Here is a 19603-nt window from a genome sequence, read left to right on the forward strand (position 1 = left end):
TATAACAGAAAACATTTAAAAGTATCTGAACACTGAGATACTGTTTATCTGCAGCTCTGAGAGGAGCATCTGCTGTGTAAGAGCATATGCCATCATATGGTCTTCTAGCAGGCAATTTTTGATCAGCTAAGACCAAGAAACCCATGTTGGCTGGCATTGCTATCAAATCCCTGCACAAGCTAAATTTATGTCATAAGTTTCCAAACATTTAGGGAAATCTAATTCTTGGGAGCAGTAGCTCTCCCATGTAGAACTATGTCCACAAACATATAGGGACAGAACAATAACATGAAAAGAAGCAAGATTTAGCGGAAGTAGCTCCTTGTGCTACAGATATTTTTTGACAGAGGAGGAAGAAAATGACTGCATAGTTAGCTTCTTGGGATGCAGTTCAAGCTCCTGTGAAGAGTGACAGAGCTCTTATTAATTTCAGTAGAGCCAAGATTTCCCTCTTTACATCAACAATGGAGTTGGTCAGGATATTGGAGTGGAATGAAAGCTCTTACTTATATGCTTCTTGCTTGTAGCACTAGGTAATTCCTATAGAGTATCATGCCATGAAGATATCGAGTAAAACTACACAAAATAAAATATTGTAAGTGTTGAGTAAATTATGGGAAAGATGATTCCATGGAAGTAGTAATCATGCTCATCATGCATGCTGCTATATTACCTGACACACAAACACTGAATTTTTAAATTGACATTTAAGTAATAAAAAAACCACCACCAACAACAAAATTTTAAGAAAGAACTTATGTGCAGCAGGGTCTGCTGACCTTGAGTCTTGATCAGTTTTTAAACAAGAGGAGCTTTAAAAGGAAAAAATTATCAAAGCTTCAGTTTGATTCTTAAGTTGTCCACTGTTTCACTGAAAATGCCTTTCCTCTGTTAGTTCACAGACTACCAAAGCTATGTAATCCGTGGCTGCTTGGAGAACAATCCTACTTTGGAGAGATCTATTGCTTTATTTAATGGTATTTCCAAATGGGTCCAGCTCATGGTTCTCAGCAAACCAACACCCCAGCAAAGGGCAGAAGTAATCACAAAGTTTATCAATGTTGCACAGGTAAGTCTTGCATTTGAGTCTTTTTCCTCCAGTATAAAGCAATAATACAAATAGGACTGCACTAAATAAATGAACTGGATGTTCTCTGTGCTGCTTCCTCAGTGAATAGCATGTTCAACATCACTGCAGGTTATTTGTTCAGGTGTGGTATATCTGCATTTTTTAACTAGCAGACATAACTATAAAATATTTTTTTTTGTTGTAGTCTGATTGACAACTGTGGCTATTGTGTGTTTCTTGTGGAGCTGAGCTAATTAAAAAAAGAAATGCTGAACCATTCTACGTCCCCTGATTTAGTGATTTCTACTTCAGCAGTTATAGGTTGTCTCCTGTTGCTTGTCATGTGTGACACTGGATAGCTGTTACGTGTATTTAATTAATTTTTAATTATCATGATCAATCTCTCCTGCAGAAGCTCCTTCACCTCCAGAACTTCAACACACTGATGGCAGTTGTGGGAGGTCTAAGCCACAGCTCTATTTCTCGCCTGAAAGAAACTCATTCTCATCTGTCTTCAGAAGTCACAAAGGTATGGTGGACTCCAGAATATAGACATATTGAGCCGAACATCACCTCTTTGAGGTCTGATGGGTTCTGCAGTGCAGGTGTCTCACCAGCACCGTACTTGGATCATGGCAGGGCATCCTAAAAGGCACTTTGGTTGCATTGTTCTTGGCAGGGAAGGATCAGCTCACTGAGGTCCTCTGCTTTATTGCCTTGAGTGTCAGAGAGGAAATTAACACTGTTGACACTATGACATGAGTTACACTCATTTAAAAGATTAAGGAAATGCTATGAATGCTTTCACAGAGACTTGCTTCTCTGGCTATTTGTAGGACTGGAACGAAATGACAGAGCTGGTCTCCTCCAATGGAAACTACTGCAACTACCGCAAGGCCTTTGCTGACTGTGTTGGCTTCAAAATTCCTATTTTAGGAGTTCATTTGAAAGACTTGATTGCCGTCCATGTCATTTTTCCTGACTGGATAGATGAGAACAAAGTTAACATAGTGAAAATGCAGCAGCTTTCCATCACCTTGAGTGAACTGGTTTCCCTGCAAACTGCCTCTCATCATTTAGAGCCTAATATGGATTTAATTAACCTGTTAACCGTAAGTATTGAGCATGTTACAATTCACTTCAGTTATTCAGATGTTGAATGTCAGTAGGAATATTAATGTCTATAGAGATAAGTGCACATTGTTACCCCAGTTTTGTAAAAGAAAAGGGAGAGAATACAAAACAGAAACAAGTTCACATGAGGTGTGAATAAAGCGAAAGAGAGTTTCATTACTGTAGTATGTGATGGCTGGAAGCAGCAACAGGATTGTTATCAGTTAATTATTTTAAGAATGACAGAAAGAGAGCTGTATTTGTGTTAGGAGAAGTAAAACCTAAGTTCTGACTACTTAAAATTGAGGCTTATGTCTCCTGTGCAAAGACTGGGTGACATGTTGACATGGACACACAAGTGAAATTCCAACTTGGCCGTCACGCTGTTCTTACTCCCCTTCATGCTTAGTGTGCGACACAGCACTCTTCCTATCCAGTAAATAAAAATGCTCTTGAAGGGTATTAAAGAGCCCCTGCAACCCCTGCTCTTACCTCTTGGCAGTAGCTACATTTGGGGAGGTTTGAAACTTGCACACACAAATTACAGATAAGGATTTGAATGTCCCATTTCAAACCAAAGGAAAGTGAGATTTCAAAAAGACTGAATACATTTTTTTAAAAAACATTTTTTTAAAAAGCTTCAACTGACAATGCTAAAAGGAATTAATTTCCAGTCCCCTTTTTGATATGTAGACAATGACTGTCATTTTAATAAATACTACACTTTATTTCAAAACATACTGAAGTGTGGAGCCTGAACCATCAGACTAAATCCTGTTTCTATTGAAATTTAGCTATTTTAGCACTGATCTTAACTGCAGCAGTGTTTGACCCAACACCACAGTTTGTTCAGGTCACAGGCAAAAAACAGTGTCTTGGAATTAAAGATAGAACCTGTGAAACTTGAAAAAAAGCCATGTTATTTCTTATAAACCACTTGATGTTGTAGACAAATAACGGCCACCTACTCATCCGAGAGCAGTCTGAAATATGTCAAGTTAGATAAAGGACTCTCTTAATATGTAATCATTTTATACTGTTTCTGTTCTTGTTATTTAACTTTGTCTTTCAGATCTCTAGTCTGGACTGAAAGAGAATCTCTTTGCTCTCCTTAAATCAGTGGGATTTTTTTACAAAATAAACTAGAAGTAAGAAAGGTCTGTGTGTAACTAGGGCAGATTTCAGAATTTTTCCAGTGTTTATTTTGTTGGATAGCATGAACTTCTCAGAATTTACTCCCTGGGGAGGTAGGAATGAAATTCCAGCTTTTCCTCAGTCAGGTCACAGACTTGAGGTGACTCATGACCTAGCTCATTCTAGGTAAATGCCTTAATTGGAGGGCTGTTGAGCAGGAGTTTTGGATTTTTTCCTTTCATGCTTTACTTTAAAATGCTAAAAAATACGCATATCTAGAAATTAAGCAGAGGTTGTAACTTGTGGTGGATTTATGCTGGAACTGATCAGGTACCAGGGTTTATGCTACAGAGGCTGACAAATATGAGCCTGAGTTTGAAGCAGCCAAGACAGTGGGGATACACCTGTGGGTTCATCGTAATGAGGAATGGGAAAGTCAGGGGGAATAGGAAAACCTTCTCCTATTGCACTTAGGAGCAATCTGGGAACAAGTCCTAATCACAGTTAGTGGGACAGGGAGGAGAAGGGACTGTGTATTGCTGAGTGCAACACCCACCTAGTTAAAATATTAGAGTATAAAGTCAGGTATTTATTACCTTGTTTTGTTTTAGTAGGGATTGAGAGTTGCTTTCTTATCTCACGCCACTCTTTCCCTCCCTGCTCATTTCTGAAAGTTCATCCTTTCTTACAAGCTTGGCTGTGAGTAGAGGGAAGTAAAACTTCAGGTTTTAGAGAACTGAGCAATAAGAAACTGAACCCAAAAGGGCAGAAATTACACAGTGTGAAGTGAGAGATGGAAGCTGAACCACTGCTGACATTTTCATTAGCTGTTCTTCTCTCTTTTGGGTGACAGCCTGTTTTCCAAAAGGAGCAGAAACCTCCAATTTTTTCTAAGACCTTGCAGGTTCATTCCCATCATTGTATCAACCTGATTTTATGTATTTTACCTGTTTTTAAATTTTTAAAATATTTTTCTTGTTTTGTTTGATTTTAGCAAAATTATATGGGTTTTATTTATATCTACATAATATTTAATTAAGTATATTTCATCTACCAGGAGAAGTAATTGAGTACATGACAAGTACTTTTTTGCTTACTATGTTCTGATGTATTAATTCCTAATATAACTGTGCTGATTTTGGTTACAGTTAAGCCTATCTGATTGTAAATAAATGAAGCTGCATGCTGCAATGTCTATTCCAGTCCTGATCATGACTTAAAATTAACTTGTGCTGCTTTTTACCTGTTAGAATGATTCTACGGTGGTACCTTTCAATAATGATGGAGATAAACATAGGTATCCTAGGTGAACATCTGTACATACCCTAAAACCTTTTGAGGGTAATTCTGTCTTCATAGTAGTCACTGGAAGTGTAGTTGTGTCAAGTGTGTGAATTTTGATTTAAGACAGTGACTCTTGGAAAGGATAAAAACAAATTTCTGCAAAAGGTTTCTGGACCTGACCTCATTTGTACATATGAATACATTACAGTACTTTTTTTTTTACATTGGTCTCTTAAACAGTAATAATGAACTTCCATAGTAGGTGAAATGTTTTTGTCAACCTTTTTGTTAATAAGAAAGTTTTAAATTATAGGCTGGGGCCAGAGAAAGAGGAGGAGAAAGCTAGGATTGCAGCCCAAAGCTGACAAGAACTGACTAAAAATAGTGGACCTTGTTATGTCCAAATGGTCTTTTAGCAGGTTTAGCCTCCCTTGCTGCCAAAGTTATCCTCAGTTTTCAGAGCCTGAAGAAATAACAATTTATTGTTAGGTCTTCCCACTCTAATGTAAACTGTAAAAAATTTTCTTATCTTTAACTTACTTAGAGAAACTCCCTTTCAAAACTAGTAAATGTGTATAAGTATGTGGAGTGCTTTTCATTTGTGTGTGAACCAGCTCACCCAACTATTTGTTCACTTCTGCTGTTTTCCCATTAAGCCACTTCTCTCCAGACAGGCTTTTAGTAGGCATTTTGTCCTGATAAGCAGGACAAGTGTAAATCTCTTGCCTGGTCTCCATCCCTTGCAGTATTGCCTTTTACACCACACTTAGCAAGTGCTAACAGCCTGGCCTGTGCTTGCTTGACAAGTAAATCACTGGGTGCTGGTTTGTTAGTCCAACAACTTGCACAAAAAGATAAAATGGGTATTTCATGGGCATGTGGGAATTTGCCCTGGTCTTTCCTTTCCTCAGTGGTGGAGTCCCATCTGCTCTGGAGAAGCTGATACCTTTCAAGTGGTTTGGAAATGGGGAGGTTTGGGGAGACTGTGTTAAGAGCTATGAAGTGAGAGATTGGCTTAAAATCTGGGGCAAGAGCTTGGTAGTAAACTTCAGGCCACCTGGCAAGGGTCTTTAGGAGCATTTTTTAGATGCTATTGTGTATAAAGGGTGAATGGGGAGCAAGAGAACTTAAATCTCTGGTTTCAGTGGTAGCTGCTGCTGATCAGCATTTTGGAAGTTTGGGGCTCTCTCTTGATTTAGATGTCTGCATACAAATTTAGAAGTCTGTTCCACCCCCCCCACCCCCCACCATCTTATGTCAGCATGAAAAATGAGCTTCTAGCTCACAGAATTTTAGCTTTGAACAAGTAGCTGAAAGAAGCCAATATTTTGCATGGAAGTTAAAATGCCACACATAAGGCAAAGGTTTGTTGTATGGAGGACAGTGAGACAAATGCCAGGCTTACTGGCACAGGAGACTGCAAAAGCTGAGGGGGAGCTTTAGTGATGCAAGCCCTTGCTTGGTCATGTGTAAATGAGTCTGAATTACATGGCCAAGAGAAGTAAATATGCCACAACTCAGCTGCCAGTGAGCCAGAGCATGTTACACAAAGATAGACTCACATCTTAGTGCATGCTTGCACTTTGTGTGGTTCTGCCTCTTTTCCTCCTTTCAGGGCCACACTCACTCCATCTCCACTGACTCTGTACCCAGTTCTGACCTGGTCCCTGGCATCCAAAACCTGGAACTAAGAAGTAGAAGTAGTAAAAGAGGACCTAGCTTGGCAGTGCTCTAATGACATTTTCATCATTAGAAAACTTAACATTTGGTAAAGATGCTTAAGGGATTTCTTTACCTGCTGTGCAGTATTTCCACATCGTTTTTAATTCACAACATGAATAAAAGCCTGTGGGTAAATGTTTCATCACTTTCTGTGGATTGGAAGAGGATCTCAGTCTCTCAACTAGTCTACACTGTATTTATACTAACTGCATTAGAACTTATTTGGTGCCACCATTTTTCCCCAACTATTTTTAGGTCTCAACAGCTATTTATCTAACCTGTTCTGAGACTATATGCAAATTACTGGAAAGTCCCAGTCATTTGTACAGTCTAGTGAAGAGAATGAGAAATATCTAAACAATCAAACTGAAAGTCACCCTCCCTAACTTGAGTTCAGTAAGTTCCACTTACATAAAAAAAAAGCCACGCCTTTCTGATTGCTCCTCCACCCTCCTTAATCCCCCCCAAAATTACTTGGAAAAACAGGACAGCAATGAAAGTCAAATTAGAATGGAAACTGCCACCACTGTAAAGGTTGTCCTAGGAAAACTGATTATACTTTATCTGTCAGAGCAAAACTGTGAATAAAATATAAAATGAAAGCTTGGATAACTGCATAGTTGTCATGTTTGTAATTTTTTTGCTAGACAATACCTTGTCCATTGTGTGCTTACCCATTGTGCGTAATGAAGTTGTAACTGCTACTTTTGATAAAGTCAGTTATTCAGAGAGGGGAGATACAAACTTGCTAAATGAATACTAATGCATTTCATCTCCAAATCTACACCCTGCTCGTCTGGCCTGCTGAGAAAACTGGGCTCTTTAGTAGGAACAGGGCAAGGCTTTTTGAACTAACAATTCTGCTGTCAGTCCCAGCCTGTCCTGATAATATCATTTGCTCCAACTGAGTTGTTCTTATTGTATACCAACAAGAAACCTAAGAATACAGTCACTGAATAACTAAGTGCATGAGTAATATTTATTACAGCAGTGACTATGTTGTCTTTAGGACAGGTCCTTACATTCCTCTGTGACAGCAGTACACCAGCTGGGTGAAGGAACCTGTAGGATGTTCAGGCTTTCACTGGTGCCCATAACCAAATTATGAAGCGCAAAAATCAGCATAGTGTTACAGCTAGACAAAATTAATAGTGCAAAATCCAGACATCTCTAAAGCCATGTGTTCGCTCTGGGATGTGTACCTATCTTGGGAAAGGGCACAACACCTGTCTTACTGCACAAAAATCTGCCTACAAGAAGGTGGTTCCTAGAGGCGGTTCTGCAGTACAGTGTCACTGGTCCTGCTTGTTGCTAATTCAGCACTTCAGATTCTCTAAAAATAACCTTCTGTCACAGTCATTTAGTCAGTAGCAATTCCGTCTGCCTGCTGGGAAACATCTTTTTAACTCAACTGTAACTTAATTGGGGATTTGCAAGGTAGATGATAACTTCAAATCATGTCAATTACTCCAAAGCCAATTAGTGTAGGGTCTTGATCACAGGAAACATGCAGTGTTTGTTTCATCTCATTGCAAAACATTAGCCACAGTGTTGATTACGTTTCTCCTTCATCACTCCAAGCAAGGAGAGATTTACTGCAGACCTGCATCAGCACAAGATGACAGCTGCCAAAGTAAAAACAAACAAATTCATTATACTTTAAGCATATTTATGCCCCTTCTTTTCCCTCAGTATATCCTATATGGAAAAGAATGAGTACATGGAAGAAAAAAATCTTTCATTTCTTTAAAAACAGAAGCTGAAAAGGAATATGCCTTACTTGGTGAGAGAGGATCGGGAAGAGGCCAAGGTGGACTCAAGTAACTGGGATTGCTCTTCATGGAGCACTTTGCTGTGTCAACAATGGTGCCAAACCTGGCTTGCCTTTCCTGGGACTGTGTCAGTGCCCAGGGCTTTCCAGAGAGGCTTTTGCTGTATGGGCTGATCTCCATAGAAGAACTACAGTACTCTGACCCTTCTTTATGAACAAAATTTGACCAGAACACAATCTGAAGTCCTTCTAGCCTAGCTCCTTTACAACTTCTTTCCTGAAGTTTTTGTATTCACCAAATTATTTCTCTGAGATCTCTCATGATCATTGAGCTGCTAAGAGAAATCACTTTGTGTAAGGGTGGTCTTTGGTATCAGTGTTCCTCTTTGGAGAGGGTCAACACGCATCCTCTCTCACCTGACATGTTGGGATGCAGATTGTGACAGCCCTCAAGTACAGCACCTGCTCAGCTCAGTACAGGCATGAACAGCAACGTGTTCTCACCAGCATGGGTTATGTTAGCTCTGTGAAAAGCTGCTTTCCTACTAGCTGCAAGCAGCTTCAGTATGTATCCTGAGATCCGAGTAGCAAAACTTGTTGTTTAGCTTCAGCGAGAGGTATTATCAGTCTAATAAATATTACTGGGTTTCTCTCCTTCTTACACATAGCTGTCCCTGGACCTCTATCACACCGAGGATGATATCTACAAGCTCTCGCTGGTGCTGGAACCAAGGAACTCCAAATCTGTAGGTTATCTTTTACTGCATTTTTACATATTGTTTGTTTTGTCTGCATGCAATTGATTAAATTTTTAATCAGTTAATGAATTCCATTATTCCTATTCACTTAAAGCATTTTAGTGTGTATGCTTGTATAGTAAACACAGTCACTATGTATGGGTTTTAGGGCATATTGGGAGAAGTAAGTAGTGAAACATGCCAGACTTTATTATTTATAACAAAACCTCTGCAAGTCATGGAAAACGTAGTTCTGCTTTATGTGAAGACAACCTTTCTAAGTTTACATCAATTATTTCTATATGACCATTACTTCATTTTCTGGATGTCGGTGCAGTTATATAAAACAACATTGAGTCCAAAGATTTATTTTAGGTAAGCCACAGCATTAGTGGTAGTGTTTTAAAAACTATTTGGTTATGTACAATTGGCTGTATCTTGGACTCTCAACCAATGTTTAAACACTTCAGACTAGATACTGCTTTTTTTTAGTATGTGCAACTAAAGATACTGCTGCATTAATGCATTTTTCATTATGCTTTGCAAGTCTGAGGATAAATCTCCTAATTAAGAGTTGAATTTAATTTAAAGCATTACTCTCTCTTCTGTTTGGGGACTCCTCTTTCCTCTGAGTATTTCATCAGTGCATTAACATCCTTATTACCTATCATATCCAACATGTGATTCTCTCAGGCTGAGCCCTCTCAAGTCTGACACCAGCAGAAACTACGGGTGGCTGGAAATGCTTAGCAGGGTGTAAGAGCAGAGTCCAGTAGTCTGAGGTGATTCACTGCAGTGCTTTTTTTGTTTCTGAAGTATTTTTAAAAGCAAGCAAGGAAGCAGAACCCCTTAATTTCCAAGTATAGTGCTTCTATAAGATAGTTTATCACTCTTGGAGACCAGTTTGAGGACTATGTGTGTGTGCTTTCAATGGTGGGTGATGAGCAATAGTAACGAAGCTATTGAATATTTCCATAGTCAACACTAATTCGGTTTGAACACCCAGAATTTCATTAGAGTCTCTCATCCTTGTTGGATATGATTTGACCACAACAGTTCCCATTTATCACAGTCATTCTGCCTCCCTCTTGCTCCCATTATTGCCAGCAAAGCTGATTTGTTACAGCTCTTTGTTGTGGAAGGACTAATGGGCCACTACTGTAAATGAAGAAAATTATCATGTTGCTGCTTTGATCTCCAGCGTGAGCTTTAAGAAGGACAAAAGCGATATAAACAGTGCTGTGAACTTTAACACTACCCAGCAATTCTGGGAGACTTGTGCATAACGATCAATGAATAACCAGTGACATTGAGCTGTTGCAGCACCCTGATGGGTAGAAAGCTCCAGCTGAATCGACAGAAGCTGGATCGTTTGAGGAACACTTCTCTTTGATGGAGTGCCAAAGCACACAAGATATTTTAGAGGGGAAAGACTCTGTAGAGCTTTTGTATGTGGAAAAATTTGTCAAAGGCAACGTGGCAGCATAGTTGTATCATTCCAACTGTTCCTTGATTTATTGTTGTACGGGTACAACTCCCATGCAGGTGCACTGCAGAGGAAGTGCCTCAGGCCGCTGCAGTCATCTTCAAGGCAAAAGTGGAGCTGATCTGTTAGCATATGAGCCTGCTGTCAAGGAGACTTGAGCAAGACTTTCATGCTGCTAAAACTGGGAGGAGACTCTTCAGTCAGTGTAGCAGCCTAAAAAAATACTGAAGACTAACAGTTGTAGTATAGCATCTCCCTGTCACACTGTCCAGCTTTTTCCCCGCGCATTAGTTATCTTCTTGTTGGGAGCTCTTACTAGTACAGCTATTGACTAGAAGACAGCTCTGCCTGGTGCAGTTATGCCAGTGAAGACACACTTATATACATTTTTTAGTTTTGAGTAGAATTTATTGCAACACCAAAATACACAGATGTTTGCATCCATCTGAAAATGCTTTTTCAGTCTACAATACCATTACCCCTGTGCCGGTGAAACAGGCAGGAGATACAGGCTAAATCACAAACAGCATTGCCAGATACAGTGTTTCTGAATGTTCATTAAATTCAGCTGTGTAGTCTCTGGACACTGGTTAGTACCTTTTTTCATAGCATGCATTTCAAATACATAAATTAAATTATGTTTTTTCATATGAGTCTATGAGTGAAATAGGAGGAACCAACATTTCCTTTCAGTTAGTGGGCAGTAACATGAAGCTTTCATTGCAACTTGTCAAAAAACGTAAAAATTAAAGGAGACTTCAAATTAAATAGCCCAGAAGAAAGAGGAAGACTACAGTGGATTCTGTCTCTTTCTGCCATTGTGCACTCGGACCAGCAGGAGTTAAAAGCTCTCTGTGAGGACTTGGTAGACTAGCACCACTCTGACACTTTGATACTAATGCTTTGAGTTCCCTTAGTCTAAGATTTTTTAAAGAGAAAGCCCATTCCAAATTTCTTCTCTGACCATAGCTGTAAGAATATCACAATACTGGCATGTTACATGTTATCATGTAACATGTCATATTTAATAGATTGCTGCATTTCTGCATATTTTTAGAACAAAAACACTTGCCACATGTTGGTCCATCACTGTGTGGTGACATTAATTTTAGGATTAAAACATTCTGTAAGTGCTTTTGGCATAAAGAGCTGGATGTCCAGGTTCACTGTATTTCTCGTTGAAACTTAATTCTGTGGATATAGGGATTTTTAATTCCCAAACTTACTTGTGCAGATTTGTACGATGAGTCAAGAGGAACTGATAAAAGCTCTTCTGACAATTGAATAAGGAAAAGCCAAATTAATAAAGCAACCCACTAACACATCCTTCTTTTTTTTTTTCCTACCAGACACAGTAGATTATGACATTGTGACCATTTTTCATCTCAATGTTAAAGTCTACAATACCTTTATTATGCACAATAACTGTAACATTTTTACATGGCTTCCTTATCTCCCTTGCAATTCACACCAATTTAAAGGGAGACAGACGAGACCCAGATCTTTTGCTCATCAGCTAATACAGGGGCTTTCTGAGGCTGTGGGTCATCTCCCTTCTGATCCAAACCATGCTTAAATTTTCTGCTTGACACTGCTTCACCTGTGGCAGATGCAGGAGAAGGCCAGTACACCTTGCAGCATTTTTCATGCTAACTGGTGATTTTTGAAGCCTTACCTGACACTGTGTTCAGGTTTGTCCTATATTTTCTACTTGAACAAGCTGAGCTGCATGCCAGAGCTTCTCCCAAAGCACCATAGTGGTGTGGAGAGAGTCGGGTTGCGTGCTCTGTGCATCAAGTGAGCTGTCAGCTACCATTTTTCAAGAACAAGCTTGTTTCAAAATAAAATAGTCTGGCTGGTGTTATCTGCAGTGCAAGTCAAAGGTTAGCCCCTTTCTGCTCAGGCTGCCTAGATGAATTAAGCTGTGCATCCTGGCACATCTTGGCAGGAAACTGGTGGGATTTCTGAACCCGATTCTGCCCTCACTTCTGCATCCTGCTCTCTTCTTGGTACTGCACAGAGCAGGAGCATTAACTTATTTGGGTTGCTGCAGTCCCTCATGTGGCTCCTGGGCACGGTCCCTCCAGCAGGGAGTTGGGGCCAGGCTGCATTGTGGTGGAGAGTTTCTTGGGGGCCTCACTGAGAAGGAGAAAAGCAGGTTTGTGGGTTTACTTATTTCTGATGCCCACTGTGTCCAGAGACCCTCCTTCTTCCCTCTTCCTCTGAGCCTTGTTGCTGTTGGTCCCTCTGGAGATGGCAGTGAGGGAAGTCTGCCTGGTTTTGCTTCTGAGCTCACCTAGTGGTGCTACCACTGCTGGCATAGCTGCGAGGTGCCACAGAGAGCCCAGCTGAATCTGTTAGCAGAGGCAAGCAACCCTTCAAAACCTTGCCTGATATTTTGCTAAGCACATTGTTACAGCACGGGGACTCCAGTGGTTTGTGGTTGTAGTTCTGACACATAGAGCTGCTTTTAATGGGAAATTCAACTTCATAATTCAGATTTGAAAATCTTTGTGTTCTGATCCATCTCTCAGCAGCCTACCTCCCCAACAACTCCTAACAAGCCAGTAGTGCCACTGGAGTGGGCATCTGGAGTGGTACCAAAACCTGACCCTACAGTCATTAACAAGCACATACGAAAGCTGGTGGATGTAAGTATTTGGAAGAATATACTGGTCAAAGAGAATGATAGCTTTGATATTGTCATTATAACTACTTTACAGCTTTTCAAGAGATTGTAATTGTTGGGATGGATTTCAGACATCTGATGATAAATTTGAGCCATTGATATATTCAGAAATACTTATTCCTGCAATAAGCAATGGGATTAGTAAGCAGGTTTCTGGATGCAAAGGAGCAAACTTTCAGAAGCATCCAAAGCCTGGCTGCTGTTCAGTAGGTTTGATTAGCAAACATAAATTCAGAGGGCAAAGTTGAGTGTTCGCAGCTCTAGACATCAAGTTTATGTCTGTTAACAGACAACTGGAAACAAAAATACTCAGAAACAAGGACTCACACATTACTAGGTCCAGAGAATTTTTCTGGAAACCCTGTTTCTGATTTTCAACTTGCTGTTATTTGACTCTCCAAAACATTATGTATGGTAAAGATGGGGGCATGAGGTCATGGAGAATTATAGCTGGGATCTTCCAGCTTCAGTTTGGAGGGTGATGTGTTAGGTAATGCAAACAAAACCAAACACCACCAGATTCCTTTGGAGAGACTGAGCCCTGTTGTGTTGGTGTGTAAGGGACTTTTAGTGATGCGAGCAGCATGCAGAGGAACCAGGAATGTGTTGTAGATAATGAAGCAAGATTTCCTTCTGCTTTTTACAAATTAATAACTAAGTCTGGGAGGAACTATTAAATTCTGACCTCATCTGTGTTACAGATCATTAATTGGGGTTATGTTGTTAAGATAACTTAAACAAAGTCTTTGGTTCTCTCACTCAGACCTCAAATATATCTTGTGGTTTACTTTTCACACATGCTCTTATTTTTAAAAAGTCTCATTTTTCTCTTAATGTGGGACGCCAGAACTGCACATGCTGTTCCTATATTGCTTTTGTCAGTGCCATATGTGTTGATAAAAATCACTCCACATCCAAACGTCTCGTTGATAGCTTGTTTAAATAGGAAGTCTGTCGCAACTCCTTAATCTTTCCAGAATGTGCTGGGTGGGGGGTTGTTCTTGTTCCTGTGGGTGGGAGAGATGCAGACCCCATTCCACAATTTTGGCCTGGTTCAGGATGTATGATCTTGACAGGATTAAAACATGGTTTGGGGCTGTTATGGATACAGCTTACCAAGAGGCCTACACCACTCTGTACAGCTGTCTTTGTTTTGCCAGTCTTTGTCATTTACTAGCTGCTTTGAGTTGTGCTTTAAGGCATTGTTTTTATTACTAAAAGTGTTGAATACTACTTGGGTTTGCATACTGGTTCCCTCTTGATGATGTATTTTTGAGGTCTGCCAGTCATCAGTTACAGGTCATTTGATAGGTGCTTAGAAACTAGCTAAGAGAAGTGAAGCCAAGAACATCTGAAACACTCATGGGAAAGCTGCTGTTGTGTTGGTTTTGTTTCATTTCTTTTTCTGTGATTAAAAAGCATACTTAATGAAGCAAAGGGAATATGTCACATGGGGCAGAATTTTAGCAAAATTTCCAATAAAGAAGAAAAATAAAGCAAGAATAATTGTCTGAAGAGGTGTGGAGGACCACCACCAGATAAATACTGAGGTCAAGTTTTCTTTAAAAATTAGCCCTACAGGCCAATAAATAGGCATATTGAAGTACCAAGTAGCAAAAGATATAAAATGAGGCAGCAGAGGATCTGATTAGTAACATTGAACATTAAGTTACGTGTAATTATAAGGTTGAAGAACTGGTATAGATTCAGGATGGGCTAGATATTAGGACAATAATTTCTTTTTTTTTTTCCCCAGTCTGTCTTTAGGAACTATGATCATGACCATGATGGCTATATTTCTCAGGAAGACTTTGAAAGTATAGCTGCCAACTTCCCCTTTTTGGACTCTTTCTGTGTGCTGGACAAAGACCAGTAAGTTTGGAGATTTCTTTAGTGGGTTTTTTTTTTTTTATTTTCCTCAATTTAAAAACTCATGAAAACCAAATACTGAAGAAACAGTGTCTCGCAAGCTTCTTGTGTCTGACATCTCGCTTAAGGAACTGAAGAGCACTGAAGGTTGAATTCTGTTCTCATTCAACTTCTTATCATAGCATCATAGAATCATAGAATGGTTTGGGTTGGAAGGGACCTTAAAGATCATATAGTTCCAACCTCCCTGCCATGGGCAGGGACACCTTCCACTAGACCAGGTTGCTCAAAACCCCATCCAACCTGGCCTTGAACACTTCCAGGGAAGGGACAGCCACAACCTCTCTGGGCAACCTGTTCTAGTGTCTCATCACCCTCACAGTAAAGAATTTCTTCCTTATATCTAATATAAATCTACCCTCTGTCAGTTTAAAACCATTACCCCTCATTCTATCACTACATGCCGTTGTAAAAAGTCCCTCTCCAGCTTTCTTGTAGACCCCCCCTTCAGGTACTGGAAAGTCACTAGAAGGTCTCCCCAGAGCCTTCTCTTCTCCAGACTGAACAACCTCAACTTTCTCAGCCTGTCTTCACAGGAGAGGTGCTCCAGTCCCCTGATCATCTTTTTGGCCTCCTCTGAATTCTGTTCCTCTAAAATTATGTTTGCTAATCAGACTTACCCTCTGAACCCGCTTGAGCAGGTTCATGTCCTTCTTAGGCTGGGAGCCCCAGAGCTGGACACAGGACTCCAGGTGGGGTCTCCCAAGAGCAGAACAAAGGGGGAGAATCACCTCCCTTGACCTGCTGCCCACACTTCTCGTGATGCAGCCCAGGATACAGTTGGCTCTGTGGGCTGCAAACGCACATTGCCAGGTCATGTTGAGCTTCTCATCAACCAATACCCCCAAGTTCTGCCCTCAATCCATTCTCTACCCAGCCTGTATTTGTGCTTGGGATTACTCTGACTCATATGCAGGACTTTGCACTTGGGCTTGTTGAACTTCATGAGGTTGGCACAGGCCCACCTCTCAAGCCTGTCCAGGTCCCTCTGGATGGCATCCCTTCCCTCCAGTGTGTCACCCACACCACACAGCTTGGTGTCATTGGCAAACTCGCTGCGGGTGCACTCAATACCACTGTCCATGTCACCAACAAAGATGTTAATCAGTCCCCACACCGAGCCCTGAGGAACACCACTCGTCCCTGCTCTCCACTTGGACATGGAGCCATTGACCACAACTCTTTGAGTGTGACCATCCAGCCAATTCCTTACCCACCAAGTGGTCCATCTGTCAAATACACGTCTCTCCCATTTAGAGACAAGGATGTCATGCAGGACAGTGTGCAAAGCGTTTGACAAGTCCAGGTAGATGACGTCAGTTGCTCTTCCCTTCTCCACCAACACTGTAACCCCATTGTAGAAGGCCACCAAATTTGTCAGGCATGATTTGCCCCTAGTGAAGCCATGTTGGCTGTCACCAATCACCTCCTTAATTTCCATGCACTCTAGCATAGTCCCTGGGAGGATCTGCTCCATGATCTTGCCAGGCACAGAGCTGAGACTGACTGGCCTGGAGTTCCCCAGGTCTTCTTTTTTTCCCTTTTTAAAAATGGGGGTTATGTTTCCCCTTTTCCAGTCAGTGGGAACTTCACCAGACTGCCACGACTTCTCAAATACGATGGACAGTGGCTTAGCCACTTCATCTGCCAGTTCCCTCAGGACCCACAGGTGCATCTCATCAGGTCCCATGGACTTGTGCACCTTCATGTTCCTTAGATGGTCTCGAACCTGATCTTCTCCTACAGTGGGCAGTTATTCATTCCTCCAGTCCCTGTCTTTGCCTTCTGCAGCTTGGGCAGTGTGGCTAGGGAACTTGCTGGTGAAGACTGAGGCAAAAAAGTCATGAGTCCCTCAGCCTTCTCCATATCCTGGGTAACCAGGTCTCCTTTGTCCTTCCAGAGAGATCCACATTTTCCCTTGTCTTCCTTTGATCACTGACATACCTATAGAAGCTTTTCTTGTTGCCCTTGACATCCCTGGCCAGATTTAATTCTGCCAGGGCTTTGGCTTTCCTAACCTGATCCCTGGCTGCTCGGACAATTTCTCTGTGTTCCTCCCAGGCTACCTGTCCTTGCTTCCATCCTCTGCAGGCTTCCTTTTTGTGTTTGAGTTTGTCCAGGAGCTCCTTGTTCATCCATGCAGGCCTGCTGGAGTTTTTGCCTGACGTCCTCTTTGTTGGGATGCATTGCTCCTGAGGTTGGAGGAGGTGATCCTTGAATATTAAGCATCTTTCTTGGGCTCCTCTTCCCTCCAAGGCTGTATCCCATGCTACTCTGCCAAGCAGATCACTGAAGAGGCCCAAGTCTGCTCTCCTGAAGTCCAGGGTAACGAGCTTGCTGTGTGCCCTCCTCGCTGCCCTAAGGATCTTGAACTCCACCAGTTCATGGTCACTGCAGCCAAGGCTGCCCTTGAGCTTCACACTCCCCACCAGACCCTCTTTGTTGGTGAGAACAAGGCCCATCATAGCACCTCTCCTAGTTGGCTCCTCTGTCACTTGGAGAAGGAAGTTATCATCAATGCATTCCAGGAACCTCCTGGATTGCTTATGCCCTGCTGTGTTGTCCCTCCCAACAGATATTGGTTGAAGTCCCCCATGAGAACCAGGGCTTGTGAACAAGAGGCTGCTCCTATCTGTCTATAGAGGGCCTCATCTGCTCAGTCTTCCTGGTTGGGTGACCAGTAGCAGACCCCCACTATAATGTCACCTGTGCCTGCCCTCCCTTTAATACTGACCCATAAGTTCTTGATTTGCTCCTCATCCAGCCCCAGGTGGAGGTCCATGCACTCCAGCTGGTCATTGACATAGAGGGCAACACCCCCTCCTACTCTCCCCTGCCTGTCCTTCCTAAAGATCCTGTATCCTTCCATTCCAACACTCCAGTCGTAGGATTCATCCCACCACATCTCCATGATGCCAAAAAGATCATAGCCCTGCAGGCATGCGCACGTCTCTAACTCCTCTTGTTTATTCCCCCTGCTACATGTGTTTGCATAGAGGCATTTAAGTTGGGCCCTTGATGAAGCTGACTTACTGGGTGGAGTGGCTGGAATTCCTTTGTACTGCTCTTCAGGTGCTCTCCTGATGATCTGTGACCCCTCTCCAGGCTCGGGACTCCTATTGCTGGCACTGGCATCAAGCTGGTAGGAGTGGGATAGATTGAGGTTCCTGCCCCCAGCAACTTTAGTTTCAAGCCCTCTTCACCAGCTTGGCAAGCCTATAACCGAAGATGCTCTTCCCCTTCTCTGACAGATGAACCCCATCAGCCCCCAGCAGACCAGATTTCTCAAAGTGAGTCTCTAAGTCTAAGTAGCCAAACCCCTGGCTGTGACACCAGTCCTGTAACCATTTGTTGATTTGTCAGATTCAGCTGGCCCTTTCAAACCCTTTCCTCTTGACCAGGAGGATTGATGGAAAAACTACCTGTGCTCCAGAGTCCCTTACCACCACTCCCAGGGCTCTGTAATCTCCCTTGATACTCCTCAGACTACTCCTGGCTGAATCACGGATGCCCACGTGAAACAGCAACGGATAATAGTCAGTGGACTGTACAAGGCTTGGTAGTCTCTTGGTGACATCCCTGCTGATAAACAGCACACTTCTCTAGAGTGCATCAGGTTGGCAGATGGGTGCCTCCGTACCTCTCAGAAGAGAGTCGCCTACTACTATCACCCATCACCTTTTCTTAGTTGCGCTGGTTGTTATATGGGGAGCAGATCTGGCTGCCTTACTCAGCTCCAGCATCTCTCGTGATGTGACAAGTCTTTTCAGTCTGCAGAGTGGTAAAGCTGTAGTCGGTTCTATAAGCCCACCCAGGTTGGAGTCCTGCTTTACCTGGTACTTTAAAAATCCTTTATGTAATAGCTTAATGAGGAATTCCTGCTGGGACTGAGTCAAAACCCCTAGAGTACCATCAAATTACAGTGGAGATGCTGTATCCAGACCAGTCATCAGACTGATGAAACAAGTAAGCTGTGTACAGGACAAGGGAAATGAGTGTATGTAGCAGAGACAGGGTAACAAATACTCTATGAGGTATATATATGTATTTCCTAGTCAGCTGGGCTTGATAATTCTTGTTGTACAGAATCTCTTTTGACTGTCAGGGCTGGTGGTCAGCCAGGGGCATAACCACTTGGTCTGTGTGAGCACTAAGTCAAGATTCTTCACTTCATGGCCTGTTCTGTGCTCTGATACCATGAACAGGTGAGAAACCAAGGTCCATGCTGTAAGTTCAATGTTTGCTGTTTAAGGCAGGATAAGAACCACAAAGGCTCTAAGGGTTTTTTTCTGCCAGGACTGTTGCAGCCCTTTCGAAGAATGTGCTTTGTATGCTGTGTGCTTTTTACATTGAGAAAATCTTGAATTGTTCCATGCTGTGAGCAGTGACAGATTTACTCTACTTTTTTTTCCCTAACAGAGATGGTCTTATAAGCAAAGAAGAAATGATGGCTTACTTTCTGAGAGCTAAATCACAGTTCCAGTGTAAAATGGGACCAGGGTTTATTCATAACTTTCAGGAGATGACCTATCTTAAACCAACTTTCTGTGAGCACTGTGCAGGATTTGTAAGTATGTTTTTAAATAATAGTATATCTTAATCACAATTTTTTGCCCTTTAACGTAGACAGGGTGAAACTGGCGCCACTCATAGCTAAACTTTCTTGGCC

The 19603-nt window shown here is 41.8% G+C and overlaps 1 protein-coding gene across 5 annotated transcripts in view; it reads left to right on the plus strand.

Annotated features, from left to right (window-relative positions):
* The window catches only part of RASGRP3 (RAS guanyl releasing protein 3), a 66444-nt gene that overhangs the window by 38599 nt on the left and 8242 nt on the right, over window positions 1-19603 (plus strand). For 4 of the 5 annotated variants that reach the window (XM_074863373.1, XM_074863376.1, XM_074863375.1 and 1 more), the window contains 7 exons: window positions 896-1069; window positions 1482-1598; window positions 1906-2181; window positions 8762-8839; window positions 12851-12967; window positions 14762-14877; window positions 19354-19501. In XM_074863373.1, coding sequence (XP_074719474.1) covers window positions 896-1069; window positions 1482-1598; window positions 1906-2181; window positions 8762-8839; window positions 12851-12967; window positions 14762-14877; window positions 19354-19501 — 1026 coding nt within the window. The remainder of the gene's footprint in view (window positions 1-895; window positions 1070-1481; window positions 1599-1905; window positions 2182-8761; window positions 8840-12850; window positions 12968-14761; window positions 14878-19353; window positions 19502-19603) is intronic. The other variant, XM_074863374.1, reaches the window with a different exon arrangement.

The sequence above is a fragment of the Strix uralensis genome, chromosome 3 (assembly GCF_047716275.1).
Source record: "Strix uralensis isolate ZFMK-TIS-50842 chromosome 3, bStrUra1, whole genome shotgun sequence".
NCBI classification, from domain to species: Eukaryota; Metazoa; Chordata; class Aves; order Strigiformes; family Strigidae; genus Strix; species Strix uralensis.